Source organism: Bufo bufo, chromosome 2, assembly GCF_905171765.1.
Source record: "Bufo bufo chromosome 2, aBufBuf1.1, whole genome shotgun sequence".
Classification (NCBI taxonomy): Eukaryota; Metazoa; Chordata; class Amphibia; order Anura; family Bufonidae; genus Bufo; species Bufo bufo.
This window is the reverse complement of record NC_053390.1, coordinates 436920463-436944965: the sequence shown is the minus strand read 5'-3', so window position 1 is coordinate 436944965 and position 24503 is coordinate 436920463. Positions and strand designations below refer to the sequence as shown.

Genomic DNA, 24503 nt, shown 5'->3' with positions numbered 1-24503 from the left:
CTTCGGGCCGGCAGGATTAGGTGTAGAAAATGGTCTGAATGAAAGACAGCAAGGAAGCTGGTGCCTTTACATAACTTCGGTGATTCACCGCCAGCATCTAAAACGCTGGTCTTAATAAATGTGCCCCTTATTCTTAAAAAGCTAATAAATATTGCTGGTTTCTTTATAATCATATATTGTGCCTGTGAATAAACCAGTAATAGTTTTCAGGTTTCTAAGCAAAACACAACAACACTATTCTCAATATAGTAAGGCCTTTTATTATTATTATTATTATTATTATTATATGATTATATATTATTTATTATAGTATAGGCTTTTACTATGGTTTAAATGAGAGAGAAACAATAACAGAAAAAAAGTTTATGTAAGTATCTACCAAGATTCAAACCTGGGATCTCTACATGCAAAAACAAGCACGTATCACCAAGCTATAGCATTACCACATAGAGATGCATGTTTTTTATGTGCTTATAACAAATATTACTGGTGTCTTTATAATAATATATTGTGCATGCAAATAAAGCAGTAATATGTAGAATAGCTTTGTGAGCAGATCTCAGTGTAGTGAAGCTATACATAGCTGTACATAGAGCAGGGGTGGCCAACCCGCGGCCTCCGAGCTGCATGCGGCTCCTTGCGCCTTCATTTGCGGCTCGCACAGGAGCGGTGCTGCCAGCGATTACTCTCCTCTCTGCAACGCGTAAGTAAAGCGGTGGGAGGCTGGAACGGGGAGGAAGAGTGGAGAGCGGGCACGTGACACAGTCACTCACTGCAGCCCCGCCTCCTCTGGCAGAGAAGGTGAAGCTGCAGTACTTATCCCTGCCACCAGCCACCGATGTGCCCGCCCACGGCCCCCCCCCCCCCCATCTGTGAGTGTGTGTGACCTAATGCCCGCCCCCAGTTTTCTCAGTGCCAGCCCAGCAGCCAGATTCATCAGACCGCAGGCTGGGTCTATGGTGGCGGCAAGAAGTGGCGCAGCAAGCAAGGAGGACCTGCTTCCAGCTCCATAGTAAATTTTAATGAATGTTAATGGTGGACAGCAGGGCAGGGCAGTGGGCACTCAATCAGAGCAGCAGTGGCAGAGAGACTCACTGAGGCCAGCAGCAGCCATTTTAGTCCGATTACAGCCACTCTGCAGCTTTGGCTCTAATCTGACTGAAATGGCTGCTGCTGGCCTCAGTCTCTCTGCCACTGCTGCTCTGCCTTTTTTTTGACAGGTGCCACTGCCCAGCACACCAAGTGTGTTTGTGTGTTTGAGCATATGGCCGGTCGTCTAAGCATGGGCGGTCATCTGAGCATGGGTTGTCATCTGAGCATATGGGTTGTCATCTGAGCATAAGGCGGTCATCTGAGCATAGGGCAGTCATCTGAGCATGGGGCGGTCATCTGAGCATGGGGCGGTCATTTGAGCATGGGGCGGTCATTTGAGCATGGGGCGGTCATTTGAGCATGGGGCGGTCATTTGAGCATGGGACGGTCATTTGAGCATGGGGCGGTCATCTGAGCATGGGGCGGTCATCTGAGCATGGGGCAGTCATCTGAGCATGGGGCAGTCATCTGAGCATAGGGCAGTCATCTGAGCATAGGGCAGTCATCTGAGCAAGGGGCAGTCATCTGAGCAAGGGGCAGTCATCTGAGCATGGGGCAGTCATCTGAGCATGGGGCAGTCATCTGAGAATGGGGCAGTCATCTGAGCATGGGGCAGTCATCTGAGCATGGGGCAGTCATCTGAGCATGGGGCAGTCATCTGATCATGGTGCGATCATCTGATCATGGTGCGATCATCTGAGCATGGTGCGATCATCTGAGCATGGTGCGGTCATCTGAACATGGGCGGTCATCTGAACATGGGCGGTCATCTGAGCATGGGGTGTCATCTGAGAAATCTTGAAACACATTGTGAAAAACAAAGATTGCCAGAAGTCTCACTAAAGCTGTCTACACTACAGGTAGGAAAGGTGGTTTAAATGCACTTTTGAATGTTTGATAACTCAATTGCAGTAATACTGTCGTGTGCACGCATATTTGTGTAAACAGATAGCTTGTGGCTCCTGGCAGTCATACATATTTTTTTTCTGGCTCTTTGTGTCTGTAAGGTTGGCCACCCCTGACATAGAGTATATGATATATAGATGCTAGTACACAGCTCTGCCCTCATCATGTCTAGCCCCGTCAATCAAGGGGAAGGGAGGAGTGTGCAGAGCACAGGGGGTGTTACAAAGCAGTGCTCAAGGGATCCAACCCCTCCTCCTGGTGCTCGAACTTCTCATTTGAATTTGAATAAAAACACTAATTTCGCTGCAGCTGTTTAGCATACAGACAAAAGAAAGGTAATGTTTTAATCAGTATGATGAGTCCTACCAGACAGTATTTCTGGTTTAATAGGGTTGATCCTGGTGACAGTTGCTTTAAATACCCAGGGGTCCCTGGCCATTGGCTGGGGAAGGATTTGGAAACACCTAAAGCCTGCATTTGAACTGCTGGAGGCAGAACTGCCGACAAGGTGAAATTTTTTTATGCACAAACTTTCTACTCGGTGTGAACAAACACCAACCTTGCAAAAAGTGTTTTTTTTGTGTGAATAAACACGGATATTTGAATTACAAACTTGTACATTACCTCTGTACTGCACCCGCTTATCCCAACTATCAGAGCGAATCCCCACTATATATATATATATATATATATGTATATATATACAGTACAGACCAAAAGTTTGGACACACCTTCTCATTCAAAGAGTTTTCTTTATTTTCATGACTATGAAGGCATCAAAACTATAAATCAACACATGTGGAATTATATACATAACAAACAAGTGTGAAACAACTGAAAATATGTCATATTCTAGGTTCTTCAAAGTAGCCACCTTTTGCTTTCATTACTGCTTTGCACACTCTTGGCATTCTCTTGATGAGCTTCAAGAGGTAGTCCCCTGAAATGGTCTTCCAACAGTCTTGAAGGAGTTCCCAGAGATGCTTAGCACTTGTTGGCCCTTTTGCCTTCACTCTGCGGTCCAGCTCACCCCAAACCATCTCGATTGGGTTCAGGTCCGGTGACTGTGGAGGCCAGGTCATCTGGCCCAGCACCCCATCACTCTCCTTCATGGTCAAATAGCCCTTACTTTGAAAGTTTTCCCAATTTTTCAGCTGACTGACTGACCTTCATTTCTTAAAGTAATGATGGCCACTCGTTTTTCTTTATTTAGCTGCTTTTTTCTTGCCATAATACAAATTCTAACAGTCTATTCAGTAGGACTATCAGCTGTGTATCCACCTGACTTCTCCTCAATCCCACTGATGGTCCCAACCCCATTTATAAGGCAAGAAATCCCACTTATTAAACCTGACAGGGCACACCTGTGAAGTGAAAACCATTTCAGGGGACTACCTCTTGAAGCTCATCAAGAGAATGCCAAGAGTGTGCAAAGCAGTAATCAAAGCAAAAGGTGGCTACTTTGAAGAACCTAGAATATGACATATTTTCAGTTGTTTCACACTTGTTTGTTATGTATATAATTCCACATGTGTTAATTCATAGTTTTGATGCCTTCAGTGTGAATCTACAATTTTCATAGTCATGGAAATAAAGAAAACTCTTTGAATGAGAAGGTGTGTCCAAACTTTTGGTCTGTACTGTATATAATGTGTAAATATACATATTTAGAAGAAATCTTGTATGAAAAAAGAAATTGTTGACAACGGTAGTGTCTTCTGCCATTATAATGCCCCATGTAAAGTAGAAAGGAAAGAGATTCTTGGACACATGATAGACTAGCAGGAGTTCCAGGTTATTGCTGGCAACAACTGTAATTATACTGTATTAGCTAAAGAAGGGTTTAAAATTGCCACAAAGATCATCATCTCACCATTTGTTACATCCCATACTTTGACTGCTCTGTCCTGAGATCCAGTATAAATATAACAGTCATCTGGTGAGAAACAGGCGCATTCAACACCTTGGAAGAAGAAGCCCTATGGGAATTGCAATAATAGAATTAAACTTTTTTCTCTCACTAAACATACACACGTATACAGACACATGTGATCATTGTATGTAGAAATTCTAACCCTATATGTACATTTTTTTTTGCCATTTTCGACAGTATAAACCTCTAAAAAACACATGAAAACAGCACATATAAGACAAGTCTCTGTCTGCGCAATGGTTTAGGTATTTTAGACAACTAGAAGAGTACAGTTTGCAGTGCTATTCTTGATGGAACCCATAATAAATCACTGGAGTCCATAAGGATTTGAAAATGGAAATCGTGACTCTATTAAGGTGGGTTTAGATACTCTGACGTAGAGCCGATTGTGAGGAAGGAAGCATTCCTTCCGGACAGTTGGCTGCTCGTTCAGTGAAGAAGACTGCTGCATTTACTTGCAACGATCTCCTTCACAGCATGAGGATGAGGGATCGCTATTGCTATCTCTTATCCCTATACAAAACCATCGTTTCTGGGCATCAGATCGCTGTTTAGACCACACAATCTGCTACCCAGAAAAGATAATTGGTGTGCCTGCACAAACAACAGGATCGCTCATTCACTGGGTGATCAGTGGGCCATTTAGACAGGCAGATTGTCACGAACGAGCGTTCACAGGAACGTTTGTTTCCAATAATCTTCTTGATTACCGGGCAGTGTAAATCCATTGGCTGTCATTGAGTTTCCTCATGTCAGGAGGCAATTCTTCAATTTCCTGCTATATCTGTTTCTTCTCTGACATAAGGTTTCTCAGACTCTTAAATGGCTAATCCGTCTGTAGTCATGGAGTAATACAGAGCAGTGGTTAGTTCATTGCAAAACACTTGACAATTGGCAGGCCAGGATCAGACAGAGCTCCAGCAATCAAACCGAAAACAATATACCCATTTTATATACTAAATATGCTTTATAAAAGTTCTTAAATACCTTATAACACATCTCATGTTCCCAGTCACCCTTCTCCATATTCCACAAACGCTGAACGGAGTCTTCACAGCCGCTAAGTGCATATGTCTCTTTTGTACTGATTTCTAAGCAAGTGACTTTGCTTATGTGAGACTCCAGTTTGTGGTGGTCATCTTGTCCAGGGTTGAATAGACAAAGTTCTCCTCCCACCATTCCATAAATAATCCTTTGATCTTCAAAGATAGCTACTCTGCTCACAGACCCTGGAATATTTGGATGTACTGAATACATGGGGCCATCAAGCATCGGATGAGGATCTCCTTTTGTTACTTCGTATAGTAGAATAATTTCTTGGTAGGCCACAGCTATGTGGTTTTCTTGTTTGCTCAGAGATAGACAAAGTACAGGTGAATTATTATCAGGAGGAGGAATACAAGCAACATCTTGTCTTTGGTCTAATGGAAATGCCAGTACAGTGCCAGATGTCAAGCCGCAGAACAAAATTCTCTTACTGTTTGCAATCTCTAGACAGGTTACCCCTGAAGAGGCTTCTAGAATATCCATCATACGACCTGCAAGACATTAAATATTACCTTAATTCTATTCACCTTCAGATATTATGTGAACTCAGGTTTTCTCTGCATTCTTAGCACTGCACCAGAATCACAACGAATATACAAGCTGGTACAATAATTTTATATAGCTATTGGCTATGGATATTACAATAAAATCCTTATATCCAGTGTTAAGGGGTCCTAATCTGTACCAGATTATAAAATGAACTGGATTATCAGTCATTCAATGAAAAGTAGAAAAATGTTGGTCAGTACAGTCAGTGTTTAGCACTAGCAATTCTGCCATATCTTACCTTGAACTGTGTCCCAGACAACAATTTTGTGCTTGTCCCCAGTTTTAGGGAAATAAACTCTGTCCCCTGCACTTGACAGAGCAACACAACCGCTACAGTCCTGAAAAGGAGGCAGTGTCTTGTGCTTTTCATCATAATCCAGATTCCACAGTTTGAGGTAGTAGGCACAGTTGGAAGAAGAAACCAATGTACTTCCTTTCAAGGCCAAGCCAGTGACTGGTATTCCCATTCCATAAAAGCTGTCTAGCAGCATCCCTCTCTTCAGGTTCCAGATCTGAAAGTAATGAACAGAAAAGTCTATTCTACAAACAGTGACCTTTTAGCCCATGATCTTGGGTTTTCCATCTACTTTACAGTGTTTGATGTATATTATAGTATGTGCGTGTTTATTATGATAGTAAAGTAAGTTAAAGGGGTATTACAGCTCTTTGATCAATATCAATGACAAAGCTTCAGGATAGGTCATCAGTATTAGATTTATGGGGGTCCAACATCCAACACCCATATTGATCAACTGTTTCTGGCAGCCACCACTGCAGGAAACATAACAGTGGAGCAGGTTGCCGACGGCTCCATCTTTAGAGGTCATGCCAGAATATTGCCATTCAGCTCCAGTTGACTTGAATAGGAGCCGAGCTGCCATTAACCATCAAGCCCACTACACAATGGATGGACCTTCTGCTCATGTGGGCGGTCCTATCAAGCATCGGTGGGGATGATGGGCATCAGAGCTGGAATGCCCCTTTATATAAAGCTATATGTTACTAACCCGTATAGTTTCATCTTGTGATCCAGTTATTATAATATTCTTCTCACTGTGAATTACAGCAGTTTTCACCAGGTCTTCATGTTCTAGACATAGATCGAACGATGTCCTTAAAGTGTTAGAATCAGCTCTGAATACCTGAACTTGTTTTCCAAATCCTGAGTTATGAAAAAATGTGAAGAGTATGTTATCTCACATTGTAAAATACCATAGTAAAGTATTTTCCAAGGATACCGACATCTTCAAGAAATGTTTAGGGCCTCATGTATGTGCAAACAAAAAATGTGGATGTTGCAGGTACAGTAAGGCTACTTTCACACTAGCATTTTAGTTTTCTGGTATTGAGATCCGTCATAGGGGCTCAATACCGGAAAAAAACTCTTCAGTTTTGTCCCCATTTATTGTCAATGGGGATAAAACTGAACTGAACAGAACAGAATGCTCAAAAATAGATTCCGTTCCATTTAGTTGCGTTCCCATGCCGGAGAGCAAACCGCAACATGTTGTAGTTTGCTTTCTGTCCTGGGATGTGGAGCAAGACGGATCCTGCATGACCCCAAATGCAAGTCATTGGGGACGGATCCGTTTTCTCTGCTACAATCTGCCACAATAGAAAACTGATCCATCCCCCATTGACTTTCAATGGAGTTCATGATGGATCCATCTATGTTAAAGATAATACAACCGGATCCGTTCATAATGGATACAGATGGTTGTACTATCAGTAACAGAAGCGTTTTTGATACTGCCGGATCCAGTAAAAACGCTAGTGTGAAAGTAACACACTTATACCAAATTAGAGGTTTCCTAAGGCAACTTCTCCATGTTTTAGTCTATGCTAAATTTAATAAATGAGGCCTATAATGTTGCAGTAACTCGGAGGCCACTGCTATTGATAGGATTTTTGCAAATGCCACTGCCAATAATAGTTTTGCACTTGTCTTATATTCTAATGTATGGTTGCGTATAACATTACGTTGTTTTACTTTTATGTAACACCTGGCTGAAAGGAGAGACTTCATTTCTAGGCTCTAGTTACTATCACTAGGCAGGGGTGGGCCAGTGAGAGTTGGTTAAAATGTGAGTGAAGTAGAAGGTTGTGAGCTGATTCTGTGAACACCTACAAACAAGAATTGGGGCCCAAGAGAGATACCGCCAGAAAGATTTGGGAAAGGGTGCAGCAGAGAACAAATATACAGAAGGTTAAGCAGAAAAGAGGGTGCAAGGAAGAAAGGCTGTGGAGGTAACGCACATATTTTGGATAATATACTCTTTAGTTACTTGGCTAGGTTTAAAGGCCCCAGGTCTGTAGTCATACGAGAGAGAGATAGATAAGTCTGTTTAAAGTCTACACCCCATAGTGGGCATGGTAGAAAAATATTTTGGTAGAATATTGCACCACCAAGCTAGACTGTGGTGAAGCATAGCCATATATAGAAAAGGGCATCTGGATGTGGTACATTGAGTTAATACTCTCTACTCAGCCAGGAATTCAATGAGACTGGTAAAGAACTGTGTCTACATTTATTAGTAAATGTATGTGGAGACTGCTAAGCTCTTAGTAAAGAACTGGTAATTTGGCTTCCTCTGTATACAATGGTTCCCTGCCCTGCACCTCATAACATCAACATCAAGGGAACCCTACCTTCCATCGGGCAGGAAACCTTCACCAGGGTGTGCCTGGGGGATAGAGGTGTGCCCCCTTCCCTGTGCATGGCCCCCAGGGTAGCGATGAAGCAAGACCACCGCCCCCATGAGTAGCCCCATTATCTGCAACTACTGCTACTCCCATCCTAAACCACTACAGAACACTCTCTACCACTCAGGGTTTGTTGCAATTTCAGTCTAAAAATACCACTTTACCCCAACTTACCAACAGCAAACAGTGACTCTTCATCAGACACCACCGCAAAGATCAGACCACTGGGCATCTTTTCAGTTGAAACACCTCCTCCTGACGAAATCTAGGGAATAGAACATGTGTGATTGCCATCTTGACACTTGTTTTCTGAAAGATTAATATTTCTTTATTTACATCAATGTTTGCTTTAAAGAGAACTTATCACATTCACCATGGTGTCTGAAATGTAGACAGCATTTTAAAGAACACAAGATACTGGACTGATTTATATCTAGTTTTATAGGGAAAAAATCAGTACAACTTGTAACTTATTTATTTTAATTTCTATGCTTAGGGGGTCAATGGTTGACAGCTTTCTTTATTTGCACAGTTAGATTACATTCACACAACAGTTTTTTCACTGATGGCCGTTAAAAACAGCCCCCTTCAATTGCATGGGGGCTGTATTTCCGTGAAAGGAACAAATATCACGCTATTTTTTGATGGCTGTTATTGAAGGGCCATCAAAAAAATCGACATGTGAATAGCCCTATAGACTACCATTGTTCTTAAAATGGTCATGTGATGACTGTTAAAAAAATGTCTGTCACACGTTTTTTCTGTGAATGTACCCTTAAACGGGGAAGACTGCCTATCTCTCAGTAGGACTACCCACTGAACTGCTAAGTATAAAGGGAGCTGGAATTTAATTGAATAAATTATAACGTACACTGAATCATTTTGCAGAAAACTACCAGTATATATCAATCAGGTTCCATTTAAATACTTTCATATTTTCTGCTATTGCTTTTTACAACTGTCACACGGCCACCACTGCTCTGCTCACCTCTTTCAGCAGCTTGTACCTCCCTCTGACCCTCAACGCAGGCTGAGGTCTCTCCTCCTTTGTCCATAGGGTGCGGATGCACGCCCTCTGGCTCTCAAGGGGCCAACACATGTGCACCCTAATTTTCACCAGCCAAAGGTTGGCAACCTAGGCCTTACCCTGAGGAAGGTGTCTGAGCAATAGGTTTCCTAGAGCACAAGTATCGTGCTATGGTGTCTTTTCTGTTGCATTCGGTGTACCGACTTTCAGCCCATTTCCGATACTGTGACCCTCCACTGCCTGACCTCCATATTGACCCATCAATGCCTGCCCTGACCTCGGCCCATTTACCATGCTGCTTGTACTCTGCCCTACCCTGACCTTGGCCTGTCCCTGACCCTTTAGCTCAGGCATGCTCAACCTGCGGCCCTCCAGCTGTTGCAAAACTACAACACCCATCATTCCCTGACAGCCTACAGCTATCATCCTACAGAAGGGCATCGTGGGAGTTGTAGTTTTACAACAGCTGGAGGGCCGCAGGTTGAGCATCCCTGCTTTAGGTGCTTTGCACTGTTGTCTCTGACCTCTGTGGGTTTGCCTTCAATCATACAGAGACTACTCAAGGTTGCAGCTGCCTGATGGTTCATGTCCAGCAAAGTCCAGATCCCTGTACAGGAGTTAAGGGGTACAAACTAGGGGATTGCCAGGATGGTTTTAACACCCACTGCCATAACAACAACCTCCGCCATGCAGACTAGTGATGTGGCTCCCACTGCACTAATATAATAGTATTTTAAATTGATACGTACAAGGACCATTGTTTCTGCTTCCAGTTGCTGAGAGTGAAATGGCATCCCTAATTACATTTATCTGGAAGGGATGGGTACATGTGGTGCAAGCAGGTAGTTGTGACAACAGTTGTGAGGAGTTAGATTTGTGGTGGGATTTATGTGCAACAGGAGCTGATCTCTTTTTTCAATATAAGGTCTGATCTCTTGAAGGCTAAGAACTGATCTCTCTACAGAAGGGCTTCTAAAATTGTGAGGCAGGCCTCACTGAGACATCCACCAGTTATTAGTAAGGCCCTGCTGGGTATGCAGTTTTGACAGAAGTTACCAATCCTTGATTTGGTAATATAACTGATATTTTGGGGTCTATTTAATGTTACACTTGGTTCAAGAGGTGAATGAAAGAAATGCTGTCCTAAATTTTACATTTTGGTCCAGAATTCAAACAATGGTGAAGCCCAGACATCACATTTTTCTGTAGAGGCCTCAGTAAAAAAAAAAGGATGGAGATTGGAGAAGGCTTGCTTTACAGAACAAGTAACTCATCTCTTTGCAGAGCAAGGCTTTTGGGTATAACTCCCCTTCCCCCCCAGCCTCACCACTGAGAATAGTACTCACCTTGGCTTATGAACAATGTTCTTGTAGGTTTGCACAACCTACTTAAAAGTTCAATTCTAGAAAATCATTACTATTTAAAACATTGGAATATTCCTAAATTATCTTTAAACATAGTTGCAATCCCCTACTTCTTGAAGTTGGGTATGCAGCAGTGATGTCATAGGTTTTAGCCTATGAAGCCAAAAGAGTTACACCCTAGGACCGGTCATAGGATATTGACCCATAGGTCAGAGGATGGCCAAATAATACAAGAATCCAGAAAGATGCATGGAACTATACAGTATATGTTTACTAGGTTAACTGTATGTCTTTCGTACCAGTGCCAAAAAGCCATTTCTGAATCCAACCACCATCTTTCCATATTTGGAAATGATGCAGCTACAAACTGGCTGTGCTGTTTCCTGATCTATTCCAGGTAGCTGTCGTGACCCTCTCAATTCTCCTGTTGTACTGTCCCAGAAATGTAAAGTTCCTCCTTCTGTTACGGTCATCAGGATTTTTTGTGGGGTAAATACAGCAGCTTGCAGTGGAAACCCAGGAACACCAGGTGTGAGAGATAGCAAGAGCGCTCCAGATTCTATATTCCACCCAAAGACCTACAAAAATATGAACCGAGACATTCTACTGTTAGTCTGCCAGCTAAACGTATATACAGTAGGCTTATAAAATAACAAATTATCATCAAGCTCAACCTTTCTCAGACCTACTGATTTGATCTTGAGGATTTTTTAAATGTTTCTAAGCTACATAACCCTTAGTCAAAGGAATTTCAGCCAAGTGTGTTTGATATCTAGGGAGGTGGGGACTGGGTTCCATTTTAGTTTACATAGCTTAGCCACATCACTAAGAGGATAGGGAGTATAGACAGGTGTAGTGCAAATGTATTTCTTCACAATTTGGAAATGAAAACTATGGGCATAAATATGTGGCGAATTGTAAAGGTACTGACATTATTTATGGGTTCCATAAAAGGGGGGTACATGTTTGAAACAGACATAATGGGACAAAATCCTCTTTGTTTTTGCAGTGGTGACAGTAACAGCCTGCAGCAGTGATGGCAGTTTACTGCAATGTCTGAGGCATTAATGCAATTGACTTACAACAGTGCACTGGTAATAAAAACATTCAGGAGATTCAACTCCTATTCACTGGAACTGTACCCCTAGTGTACAGTCGTGGCTAAAAGTTTTGAGAATGACACAAATATTAGTTTTCACAAAGTTTGCTGCTAAACTGCTTTTAGATCTTTGTTTCAGTTGTTTCTGTGATGTAGTGAAATATAATTACACGCACTTCATACGTTTCAAAGGCTTTTATCGACAATTACATGACATTTATGCAAAGAGTCCGTATTTGCAGTGTTGGTCCTTCTTTTTCAGGACCTCTGCAATTCGACTGGGCATGCTCTCAATCAACTTCTAGGCCAATTCCTGACTGATAGCAACCCATTCTTTCATAATCACTTGTTGGAGTTTGTCAGAATTAGTGGGTTTTTGTTTGTCCACCCGCCTCTTGAGGATTGACCACAAGTTCTCAATGGGATTAAGATCTGGGGAGTTTCCAGGCCATGGACCCAAAATGTCAACGTTTTGGTCCCCGAGCCACTTAGTTATCACTTTTGCCTTATGGCACGGTGCTCCATCGTGCTGGAAAATGCATTGTTCTTCACCAAACTGTTGTTGGATTGTTGGAAGAAGTTGCTGTTGGAGGGTGTTTTGGTACCATTCTTTATTCATGGCTGTCTTTTTGGGCAAAATTGTGAGTGAGCCCATTCCCTTGGATGAGAAGCAACCCCACACATGAATGGTCTCAGGATGCTTTACTGTTGGCATGACACAGGACTGATGGTAGCGTTCACCTTTTCTTCTCCGGACAAGCCTTTTTCCAGATGCCCCAAACAATCGGAAAGAGGCTTCATCGGAGAATATGACTTTGCCCCAGTCCTCAGCAGTCCATTCCCCATACTTTCTGCAGAAGATCAATCTGTCCCTGATGTTTTTTTTGGAGAGAAGTGGCTTCTTTGCTGCCCTTCTTGACACCAGGCCATCTTCCAAAAGTCTTCGCCTCACTGTGCGTGCAGATGCGCTCACACCTGCCTGCTGCCATTCCTGAGCATGCTCTGCACTGGTGGCACTCCGATCCCACAGCTGAATCCTCTTTAGGAGACGATCCTGCCGCTTGCTGGACTTTCTTGGAAGCCCTGAAGCCTTCTTAACAAGAATTGAACCTCTTTCCTTGAAGTTCTTGATGATCCTATAAATTGTTGATTGAGGTGCAATCTTAGTAGCCACAATATCCTTGCCTGTGAAGCCATTTTTATGCAACGCAATGATGGCTGCACGCGTTTCTTTGCAGGTCACAATGGTTAACCATGGAAGAACAATGATTTCAAGCATCACCCTCCTTTTAACATGTCAAGTCTGCCATTTTAACCCAATCAGCCTGACATAATGATCTCCAGCCTTGTGCTCGTCAACATTCTCACCTGAGTTAACAAGACGATTACTGAAATGATCTCAGCAGGTCCTTTAATGACAGCAATGAAATGCAGTGGAAAGGTTTTTTTGGGATTAAGTTAATTTTCATGGCAAAGAAGGACTATGCAATTCATCTGATCACTCTTCATAACATTCTGGAGTATATGCAAATTGCTATTATAAAAACTTAAGCAGCAACTTTTCCAATTTCCAATATTTATGTAATTCTCAAAACTTTTGGCCACGACTGTACACAAACCACATGTTGAGAAACTAGAATGCTGTAATTTTGTGGGAAACCCCTGCCCATGTCCTGAGGAACCACTGATCTAGTACAAGTCCTCAATTTTGACAATATGTGCAAATGACTTTTCTGATTACAATATTACTTTCTTCCTATATATTATGTGGACAAGATTAAAAAGAAAAAATATATATTTGTAATTTTGTACAATTCTTTTAAAGGGGTTAGCCCATGGAAGGTGTTACCATGCAATGAATAGGGCATTTCAAAAGAAATATTATTGCAATATAAATGCATTAAAAATATTATACGTTTTTTTTTTTCATGTACATTACATTTTCCTCTTTGGGAGTAACCCTGCTGTTTATCTTTCTGGTCCACCTCCCCACTGCATTCATTGATGGATTAATATGCTCAATAGCATCTCTGCTCCCTTATTTCAGTGCTGGCATAATGATCACATAGTGAGTGGCCCAGACACCTTTTATTCATCCCTGCTTCTAGATTTATAGAAGTATATAGCTATATCTCTCTGTCTAGACTGCAGAAAAGAAAATTGTGGGGACAATACATACTATATGTATCTCTTGGACTATATGTGAGGGACCATTTTCCAGGCAAGAGGGAAGGGGATAACAGGAGCTAATTGCAATGCATCCTGAGAGATACAGGTATTTGATGAGCTGCTGCCCACCCACGGAAAGGGAATTAAAAGTCTTCCAGATAATGTGAGTTAAAAAACAACTTTAAAATTATGCAATAACCCCTTTAAGACACACATTTATAATCTTTCACAGGTGCAGATGTGTCTCGTTACCTTTCCTTCTAGCTTCAAGATATCCAAAGATGAGAGGTTGAAGCTGAACCTTTTTGAAAAAGGCTTTGAATTACTTTGTTGGGCATTGTGAGTTGCACATAAAGTTATTTTTTTTCTTCAAAGCTGATCATCTTGTACCACAAGAATAAAAGGTAAGGATAGATATACCTGTATGTTAGCCTTCAGTACTAAATCTGCTTAAAGTATATTATGATATGCTACCATAGATAAGATAGGAGAAGTAACATTTCTTGACTGAAATTCTAATCAAAGGGGTATTATCAAATGGACATTTATGGCACATTCACAGCATATGCCATAAATGCCCGATAAGTGTGGGTCCCTTCTCTGGCATCTGCATCTAAGTGGAGAATGGGGCTCACAAGCACAGGAAATGGAAAAGTAGTGCGCATGCATGGCTCTCTCAATTCACTTCTATGGGACTTCAGAAAATAGCAAAGACTCTGGATCCTGTATCTATGCTGTGGATATGCAATACAATAATCCCATTAACTTAACCAGGTTAATAAGTAAATGTGTTGATTAGGTAAAACAAATTCACTTTATACTTTTTTTGCAGTGTATTATCTAAGTTGTCTGATTTAGGCCTCATGCACACGACAGTATTTTTTCACGGTCCGCAAAACGAGGTTCCGTTGTTCCGTGATCCGTGTCTGTTTTTTTTTTCGTGTGTCTTCCTTTATTTTTGAAGGATCACCAGACAAGAAAAGTGAAAAAAAAATCTAAGTCAAGTTTGCCTTGAAAATGATAGGAAAAAAACGGATACGGATCATGGACGCGGATGACAATCTTGTTTGCCTCCGTGTTTTTTCACGGACCCATTGATTTGAATGGGTCCGCGAACCGTTGTCCGTCAAAAAAATAGGACAGGTCCTATTTTTTGGACGGACTGGAAACACGGATCACGGACGCGGATGACAAACGGTGTATTTTCCGAGTTTTCCACGGACCCATTGAAAGTCAATGGGTCCGCAGAAAATCACGGAAAACGGAACAACGGACACGGATGCACACAACGGTCGTGTGCATGAGGCCTTAGAGACAAGAATATTACTTGACCTTGGATCCAGTTGCTGAGTAAATAATCCCAATCTTCTCATCCACATGCAGATAAGCATTTTCATAGTTTGTATGATCTTCTTGAATACACAAATACTTTTTACCAGTTATTAGATTCCATAAAAGCAATGTATGGTCTAGAGAACCGGAAACAGCTCTAGTCCCCAATCCAAAAAACTTTACACAACGTATTCCAGCTGCAAGAAAAAACGGATATGGACAGTCATGATCTATATTATCCATTATAGCAGACACAATCAACTAACATTCCCTGTATACGGCAGCTCACAGATCAGCTTTATGACGGGGACAGGATCAGCAGATTTAAAGGGGTCTTCTGGGAGTAAAATATTGATTACCTATCCTTTAGATAGGTTATCAACATCTGATCGGTGGTGGTCTGACAGCCGACACTGCCACTGATCACTTGTTTGAAGAGTTGGGCCCTCACCAATCAGATGTTGATGGCCTATTCTGAGGATAGGTCATCAATATTCAACTCCTGGAAAACCAAATTAATTTCAGCGGTGTCAGCAAATTGCTGATCCACAAAACACGGATAGCAGCTATGTGTTTTCCACATTTTTCAGAACGGAATGTCCAGCCCATAATAGAACTGTCCTATCCTTGTGCGTAATATGGACAAGAAAAGGACGTTCTATTTTTTTTGCGGGTGCCACGGAACCGATATATGGATGCGGATAGCACAGAGCGTGCTGTCTGCATCTTTTGTCGCCCCATTGAAGTGACCGGGTCCGTATCCAACCCACAATAAATGCAGATCAAATGAGGACAAAAAATACATTTGTGTGCATGAGCCCTTATATTGTATTGCGAAAGGCCTTATACACACAGATATGATTCTGCAAGCAGTTCCCCTGTCACTCATTGGTCTCTGGGAGGACGCTGTTCTCATCATTTCCTGGATTATTGGTTTTCTGACCATTAACTACTTAGTGAACACCAATATGCCTAAAGCTAGGCTGCTGTCTTTTACTGCAACTTAGGCCTAGTTCACACGAACGTATGGCTTTTTAAGTGTTTTGCGGTCCGTTTTTCACAGATCCGTTGTTCCGTTTTTTGTTTCCGTTGTGTTTCCGTCTCTGTTCCGTTTTCCGTTCCGTTTTTCCATATGGCATATACAGTATACAGTAATTACATAGAAAAAATTGGGCTAGGCATAAAATTTTCAATAGATGGTTCAGCAAAAACGGACGGATACGGAAGACATATGGATGCATTTACGTATGTGTTCCGTTTTGTTTGCGGACCCATTGACTTGAATAGAGCCACGGAACGTGATTTGCGGGCAATAATAGGACATGTTCTATCGTTCAACGGAACGGAAATACGGAAACGGAATGCATACGGAGTACATTCCGTTTTTTTGCGGAACCATTGAAATGAATGGTACCGTATACGGAGCACAAAAAAACGGCCCGTAAACTCGCAAAAAAACGTTCGTGTGAACTAGGCCTTAGTCTAAGCGTTGCATGGGGGAAGAGCAGGGTCCAGCTGTCTCATGATAGCTGGACTTCTGCTCTAATCACCTGAATCAACAGAATCAAGGATCACATCCATTTAATCTTTTAGATGCCACAGTCAGTAGCGACCATGTCATCTAAGTGGTTTCAGAATCCCTCAGAATTAGAGGGAGTCCTTATGGTCAATGACTGGGATCAGAGTTATCTCTGATGCCAGTTATTCTGGCCAGATGTCAGCTGTACTACACAGCCAGCACCCACAGTGTATGGAGTGGGATTAGCTCATGAGCCTGCCCCATACACACCTCATGTACCACTGATGTACAGTTATGTGTCAGGGGTGAGGTTAAAGGGGTTCTGCACTTTGTTTTAACTGATGATCTATCCTCTGGATAGATCATCAGCTTCTAATCGGCGGGGGTCCGACACCTGGGACCCCTGCCGATTAGCTGTTTGAGAAGGCAGCGGCGCTCCAGCAGCGCCGCGGCCTTCTCACTGTTTACCGCCGGCCCTGTGATGTCACGACTAGTATCAACTAGCGTGGGCAGGGCTAAGCTCTGTTCACTTGAATGGAGCTTAGCCCCGCCCACGCTAGTTGATACTAGTCGTGACGTCACTCGGCCAGCGGTAAACAGTGAGAAGGCAGCGGCGCTGCTGGAGCACCGCTGCCTTCTCAAACTGCTGATCGGTGGGGGTCCCGGGTGTCGGACCCCCGCCGATCAGATGCTGATGATCTATCCAGAGGATAGATCATCAGTTAAAACAAACTGCAGAACCCCTTTAACATAGTACAGCAGTATAGTATATATCTGGTGTAGCCTCCAGAAGACTAATAAAAACCTAGAAATTGTAGTCCAAATTTTAACATACCAAAAAGATTAAATCCTACTAATATAGCAACTATATATATCTCTAGACAAATACAGTAAATTATTAAAACACATGATAGAAAACCTATTATATCAGTTTTTAAATACAAAAATCCCTATTCCTTAAAACAATTAAGATATATGAAGGAGAGATGTTGACATTATTACATCTCGACATCAGTCTGGTTTGCAATGCATGTATGTTGTTGGAACTTTGTGGGCACTACTTGGGCATAAACAGTATAATGGTTTATTATCTAACTGTAATTAATAGTACTAATCACTCTTACTTTGTACATAATATCATATATTTATTAAGGATTGATTTGTGATTACAGAATTGTTTAAAACTTATATTTCTGACATATAATGATGCCAGCATCTATCCTTCCTGTGTTTAATTGTTTTCAGGATGGGGATTTTTGTCTCGAATAAATTAATAAAAGCTATTATGCTGGTATTACATCACTTGTTTCAAGCCTCCAGAAGAGCCTGATCCACAGTTCTATAGCAACAATATTAGAGACAGAGGCAACATTCAAATGATCTTTATTCACCCTTGCAAGCGTGACAGTAAAGCAGTACAGTCACACCTTGGCACTAACGTTGCTTCACTTTTTCCCATTAATTGCAATAAAAATTGCAGTACAAGTTTACAATGCATAGATTCATTTCTAGAAAAATATCCCTGGAATTCTGTTTTTATTTAAAAAAAACGCACTAATGGAAAAAAACATATAATGATGCAGTAAGGCCGCTTTCACATGTCAGTGTTTTGGTCAGTGATTTCCACCAGTGACTGTGAGCCAAAAGCATATGCAGCTCTAAACACAGAACAGGTGCAGATCTTTCCCTTATACCTTATTTCTGTATAGGCCCTGCTTCTGCTTTTGGCCCATCATGCCTACTATTTTTTTACAAGAAAGTATGTGCTCCCTGTAAAGTCACTTCTTCTGTAAAAAGTGAAAAAAAAAAAACGGCATTAAAAAATGGCAACACACATTGCACATGCGTTTTTGAGGCTACAAAAAAATAGGTTTATGGGAGAAAAATGCCAGGAATAAGGGAAAAAACTCCAGTCCCAGAGCATGCAGCATTTAAAAAAAAATTCACTGACCATAAAAAAAAACCACTCTAAAAGTGAAAGAATGCTACTACAAATGTCACACAAATACTACAATATTTGATCTTAGTATTTCCCAAAGCTGGAGCTGGAACAAACACTACAAAAACACCAGCCAAAAAAGACACCAACCCCTCTAAAAGACCAACCTAAAGGTGCAGTTTACTGTGAAAGTATTCAAACTTATGTTTTATATACAAAGTCTACCCAACATATAAAGGACTTTGGCTATGAAGTTGGGTATCAACTGCAAGCAGTTACTAAAACAGGCATGTCAGGAGAGGATACAGGTCCTCTTTAACCACCTCCGGACCGCCTAACGCAGGATCGCGTTCCGGAGGTGGCAGCGCTGCGCACAGTCACGCATATACGCGTCATCTCGCGATGGCCGAGATTTCCTGTGAACGCGCGCACACAGGCGCGCGCGCTCACAGGAACGGAAGGTAAGAGAGTTGATCTCCAGCCTGCCAGCGGCGATCGTTCGCTGGCAGGCTGGAGATGTGTTTTTTTTAACCCCTAACAGGTATATTAGACGCTGTTTTGATAACAGCGTCTAATATACCTGCTACCTGGTCCTCTGGTGGTCCCCTTTGTTTGGATCGACCACCAGAGGACACAGGTAGCTCAGTAAAGTAGCACCAAGCACCACTACACTACACCCCCCCCCCCCCCCGTCACTTATTAACCCCTTATTAGCCCCTGATCACCCCTGATCACCCCATATAGACTCCCTGATCACCCCCCTGTCATTGATTACCCCCCTGTCATTGATCACCCCCCTGTAAAGCTCCATTCAGATGTCCGCATGATTTTTACGGATCCACTGATAGATGGATCGGATCCGCAAAACGCATCCGGACGTCTGAATGAAGCCTTACAGGGGCGTGATCAATGACTGTGGTGATCACCCCATATAGACTCCCTGATCACCCCCCTGTCATTGATTACCCCCCTGTCATTGATTACCCCCCTGTAAAGCTCCATTCAGATGTCCGCATGATTTTTACGGATCCACTGATAGATGGATCGGATCCGCAAAACGCATCCGGACATCTGAATGAAGCCTTACAGGGGCATGATCAATGACTGTGGTGATCACCCCATATAGACTCCCTGATCACCCCCCTGTAAAGCTCCATTCAGATGTCCGCATGATTTTTACGGATGCACTGATAGATGGATCCGATCCGCAAAACGCATCCGGACGTCTGAATGAAGCCTTACAGGGGCATGATCAATGACTGTGGTGATCACCCCATATAGACTCCCTGATCACCCCCCTGTAAAGCTCCATTCAGATGTCCGCATGATTTTTACGGATGCACTGATAGATGGATCCGATCCGCAAAACGCATCCGGACGTCTGAATGAAGCCTTACAGGGGCATGATCAATGACTGTGGTGATCACCCCATATAGACTCCCTGATCACCCCCCTGTAAAGCTCCATTCAGATGTCCGCATGATTTTTACGGATGCACTGATAGATGGATCCGATCCGCAAAACGCATCCGGACGTCTGAATGAAGCCTTACAGGGGCATGATCAATGACTGTGGTGATCACCCCCCTGTCATTGATTACCCCCCTGTAAAGCTCCATTCAGATGTCCGCATGATTTTTACGGATGCACTGATAGATGGATCGGATCCGCAAAACGCATCCGGACGTCTGAATGAAACCTTACAGGGGCATGATCAATGACTGTGGTGATCACCCCATATAGACTCCCTGATCACCCCCCTGTAAAGCGCCATTCAGATGTCCGCATGATTTTTACGGCTGCACTGATAGATGGATCCGATCCGCAAAACGCATCCGGACGTCTGAATGAAGCCTTACAGGGGCGTGATCAATGACTGTGGTGATCACCCCATATAGACTCCCTGATCACCCCCCTGTAAAGCTCCATTCAGATGTCCGCATGATTTTTACGGATGCACTGATAGATGGATCGGATCCGCAAAACGCATCCGGACGTCTGAATGAAGCCTTACAGGGGCGTGATCAATGACTGTGGTGATCAACCCATATAGACTCCCTGATCACCCCCCTGTCATTGATTACCCCCCTGTCATTGATTACCCCCCTGTAAAGCTCCATTCAGATGTCCGCATGATTTTTACGGATGCACTGATAGATGGATCGGATCCGCAAAACGCATACGGACGTCTGAATGAAGCCTTACACGGGCGTGATCAATGACTGTGGTTATCACCCCATATAGACTCCCTGATCACCCCCCTGTCATTGATCACCCCCCTGTCATTGATCACCCCCCTGTCATTGATCACCCCTCTGTAAGGCTCCATTCAGACATTTTTTTGGCCCAAGTTAGCGGAATTTTTTTATTTTTTTCTTACAAAGTCTCATATTCCACTAACTTATGTCAAAAAATAAAATCTCACATGAACTCACCATACCCCTCACGGAAACCAAATGCGTAAAATTTTTTAGACATTTATATTACAGACTTCTTCTCACGCTTTAGGGCCCCTAGAATGCCAGGGCAGTATAAATACCCCACATGTGACCCCATTTCGGAAAGAAGACACCCCCAGGTATTCCGTGAGGGGCATATTGAGTCCATGAAAGATTGAAATTTTTGTCCCAAGTTAGCGGAACGGGAGAAATATCTTGGCAAAAGACAACTTTTCCCATTTTTTTATACAAAGTTGGCATTTGACCAAGATATTTATCTCACCCAGCATGGGTATATGTAAAATGACACCCCAAAACACATTCCCCACCTTCTCCTGAGTACGGAGATACCAGATGTGTGACACTTTTTTGCAGCCTAGGTGGGCAAAGGGGCCCATATTCCAAAGAGCACCTTTCGGATTTCACAGGTCATTTTTTACAGAATTTGATTTCAAACTCCTTACCACACATTTGGGCCCCTAGAATGCCAGGGCAGTATAACTACCCCACAAGTGACCCCATTTTGGAAAGAAGAGACCCCAAGGTATTCGCTGATGGGCATAGTGAGTTCATGGAAGTTTTTATTTTTTGTCACAAGTTAGTGGAATATGAGACTTTGTATGGAAAAAAAAATAAATAAAAAAATCATCATTTTCCACTAACTTGTGACAAAAAATAAAAAATTCTAGGAACTTGCCATGCCCCTCACGGAATACCTTGGGGTGTCTTCTTTCCAAAATGGGGTCACTTGTGGGGTAGTTATACTGCCCTGGCATTCTAGGGGCCCAAATGTGTGGTAAGGAGTTTGAAATCAAATTCTGTAAAAAATGACCTGTGAAATCCGAAAGGTGCTCTTTGGAATATGGGCCCCTTTGCCCACCTAGGCTGCAAAAAAGTGTCACACATCTGGTATTGCCGTACTCAGGAGAAGGTGGGGAATGTGTTTTGGGGTGTCATTTTACATATACCCATGCTGGGTGAGAGAAATATCTTGGCAAAAGACAACTTTTCCCATTTTTTTATACAAAGTTGGCATTTGACCAAGATATTTATCTCACCCAGCATGGGTATATGTAAAAAGACACCCCAAAACACATTCCTCAACTTCTCCTGAATACAGAGATACCAGATGTGTGACACTTTTTTGCAGCCTAGGTGGGCAAAGGGGCCCATATTCCAAAGAGCACCTTTCGGATTTCACAGGTCATTTTTTACAGAATTTGATTTCAAACTCCTTACCACACATTTGGGCCCCTAGAATGCCAGGGCAGTATAACTACCCCACAAGTGACCCCATTTTGGAAAGAAGAGACCCCAAGGTATTTCGTGATGGGCATAGTGAGTTCATAGAAGTTTTTATTTTTTGTCACAAGTTAGTGGAATATGAGACTTTGTAAGAAAAAAAAAAAAAAAAATCATCATTTTCCGCTAACTTGTGACAAAAAATAAAAAGTTCTATGAACTCACTATGCCCATCAGCGAATACCTTAGGGTGTGTACTTTCCGAAATGGGGTCATTTATGGGGTGTTTGTACTGTCTGGCCATTGTAGAACCTCAGGAAACATGACAGGTGCTCAGAAAGTCAGAGCTGCTTCAAAAAGCGGAAATTCACATTTTTGTACCATAGTTTGTAAACGCTATAACTTTTACCCAAACCATTTTTTTTTTACCCAAACATTTTTTTTTATCAAAGACATGTAGAACTATAAATTTAGAGCAAAATTTCTATATGGATCTCGTTTTTTTTGCAAAATTTTACAACTGAAAGTGAAAAATGTCATTTTTTTGCAAAAAAATCGTTAAATTTCGATTAATAACAAAAAAAGTAAAAATGTCAGCAGCAATGAAATACCACCAAATGAAAGCTCTATTAGTGAGAAGAAAAGGAGGTAAAATTCATTTGGGTGGTAAGTTGCATGACCGAGCAATAAACGGTGAAAGTAGTGTAGGTCAGAAGTGTAAAAAGTGGCCTGGTCTTTCAGGGTGTTTAAGCACTGGGGGCTGAGGTGGTTAAATGCGTTCCTTCAGCTACCTGAATGACCAGTCAGTGTATGGATGACCTCAATGTCCTTGATATTCCAAACTATCATGGTTCCATCATCAGATCCAACTAGAAGAAGATCCTTGTCAGGATATACCTCCATTACGGTGATACCTAAAAAAGTTAAATGTATGTCACACTCCTGAGCATAGTTACAAAAAAAAATTGTTGTCTAACGTAATGGAACTTTCAAAAATATAAATTTATGGCTATCCTATAACTATCATTTATATCTTGCAGGCATGTGTAGCTAAAACATCCATGAACACTTGTTTATAATGGGAAAAAAACTTGATGTTTCACTTTTTGGGTAGGAAGCGGAATTTTTTGCCATGATTTTGCACAAAATCACTGCAAAAACTGTGATTCCAACACAACACGTGAATACATGGGTTTGGTGGTGGTTTCTGCTAATAACCTATTAAAACAATATAATATATGTAACGTTCTGTTATACAATAGTGCACACATATCCTCTAATGTGATATAAGGTTATCAGTCATATTTCATTTTTGGGCATTTGCAAAGTTTCCTAATAAAAAGAAGCTAGGAGATAGACCAATACCACACCACACGTGTACGTAATTAAATGTGTCTGAGCCCACATAGCCCAACATATGAGCCCTAGCTGTATGAGTTGGCCAAATATATACCATATATCCAAAGCCTTGATGAGCAGAGGACTGAAAAATAATATATCAAGGAGATAAGGCCAAGTCCATGGCACCTTTTAAGTGAATGGTTTTATTTTTTCAGCCATTTTGAATGACAGACAGTATAGAAATACCAAAGTAAGAGGCCTTTTTATTCTGACCATTAATGAGCAGAATGATACCTTAAATTAAATCTTTATTGTGTGATTTTTATTATCCCACAAATTGTCAGTTCATTCACCTATAAAAGAGCTCTTTGCTCTGGATCAAGGGGCATCCTAGGCCAGGAAACTTCCTCTTTTGCTCTGGATCGAGGGGCATCTTAGGCCAGGAAACTTCCTCTATTGCTCTGGATCGAGGGTCTTCCTAGGCCAGGAAACTTCCTCTATTGCTCTGGATCGAGGGGCATCTTAGGCCAGAAACCTTCCTCTATGAAGTCCATATGCCTTAATTGGGAATATGGGCATCAGTTGCTCTTATGAGGCAACCCATTTAGTACAGCTGTTTTAACAGCAAAAATTAAAGGGGTTGTCACATGACAAATATTCTACATTTTTCAAAGCAGCACCTGGATCTGAATACTTTTGTAACTGCATGTAATTTAAAAATTTTGTATAGCTACTGAGTCATTCAATAAAATGTATCTGTATAGCGCCACCTGCTGTTTATTCTTTCCTTATTTCTCTGTCCAA

At 42.0% G+C, this 24503-nt stretch overlaps 1 protein-coding gene across 1 annotated transcript in view; it reads right to left on the bottom strand.

Moving 5' to 3' along the window:
- Window positions 1-24503, bottom strand: part of NWD1 (NACHT and WD repeat domain containing 1) — a 71944-nt gene that overhangs the window by 4324 nt on the left and 43117 nt on the right. The window contains exons 13-20 of the mRNA XM_040417455.1: window positions 23150-23272; window positions 15222-15418; window positions 10921-11199; window positions 8405-8495; window positions 6535-6689; window positions 5766-6039; window positions 4919-5469; window positions 3872-3977 (exon numbers count right to left, since the gene is read on the bottom strand). Coding sequence (XP_040273389.1) covers window positions 3872-3977; window positions 4919-5469; window positions 5766-6039; window positions 6535-6689; window positions 8405-8495; window positions 10921-11199; window positions 15222-15418; window positions 23150-23272 — 1776 coding nt within the window. The remainder of the gene's footprint in view (window positions 1-3871; window positions 3978-4918; window positions 5470-5765; window positions 6040-6534; window positions 6690-8404; window positions 8496-10920; window positions 11200-15221; window positions 15419-23149; window positions 23273-24503) is intronic.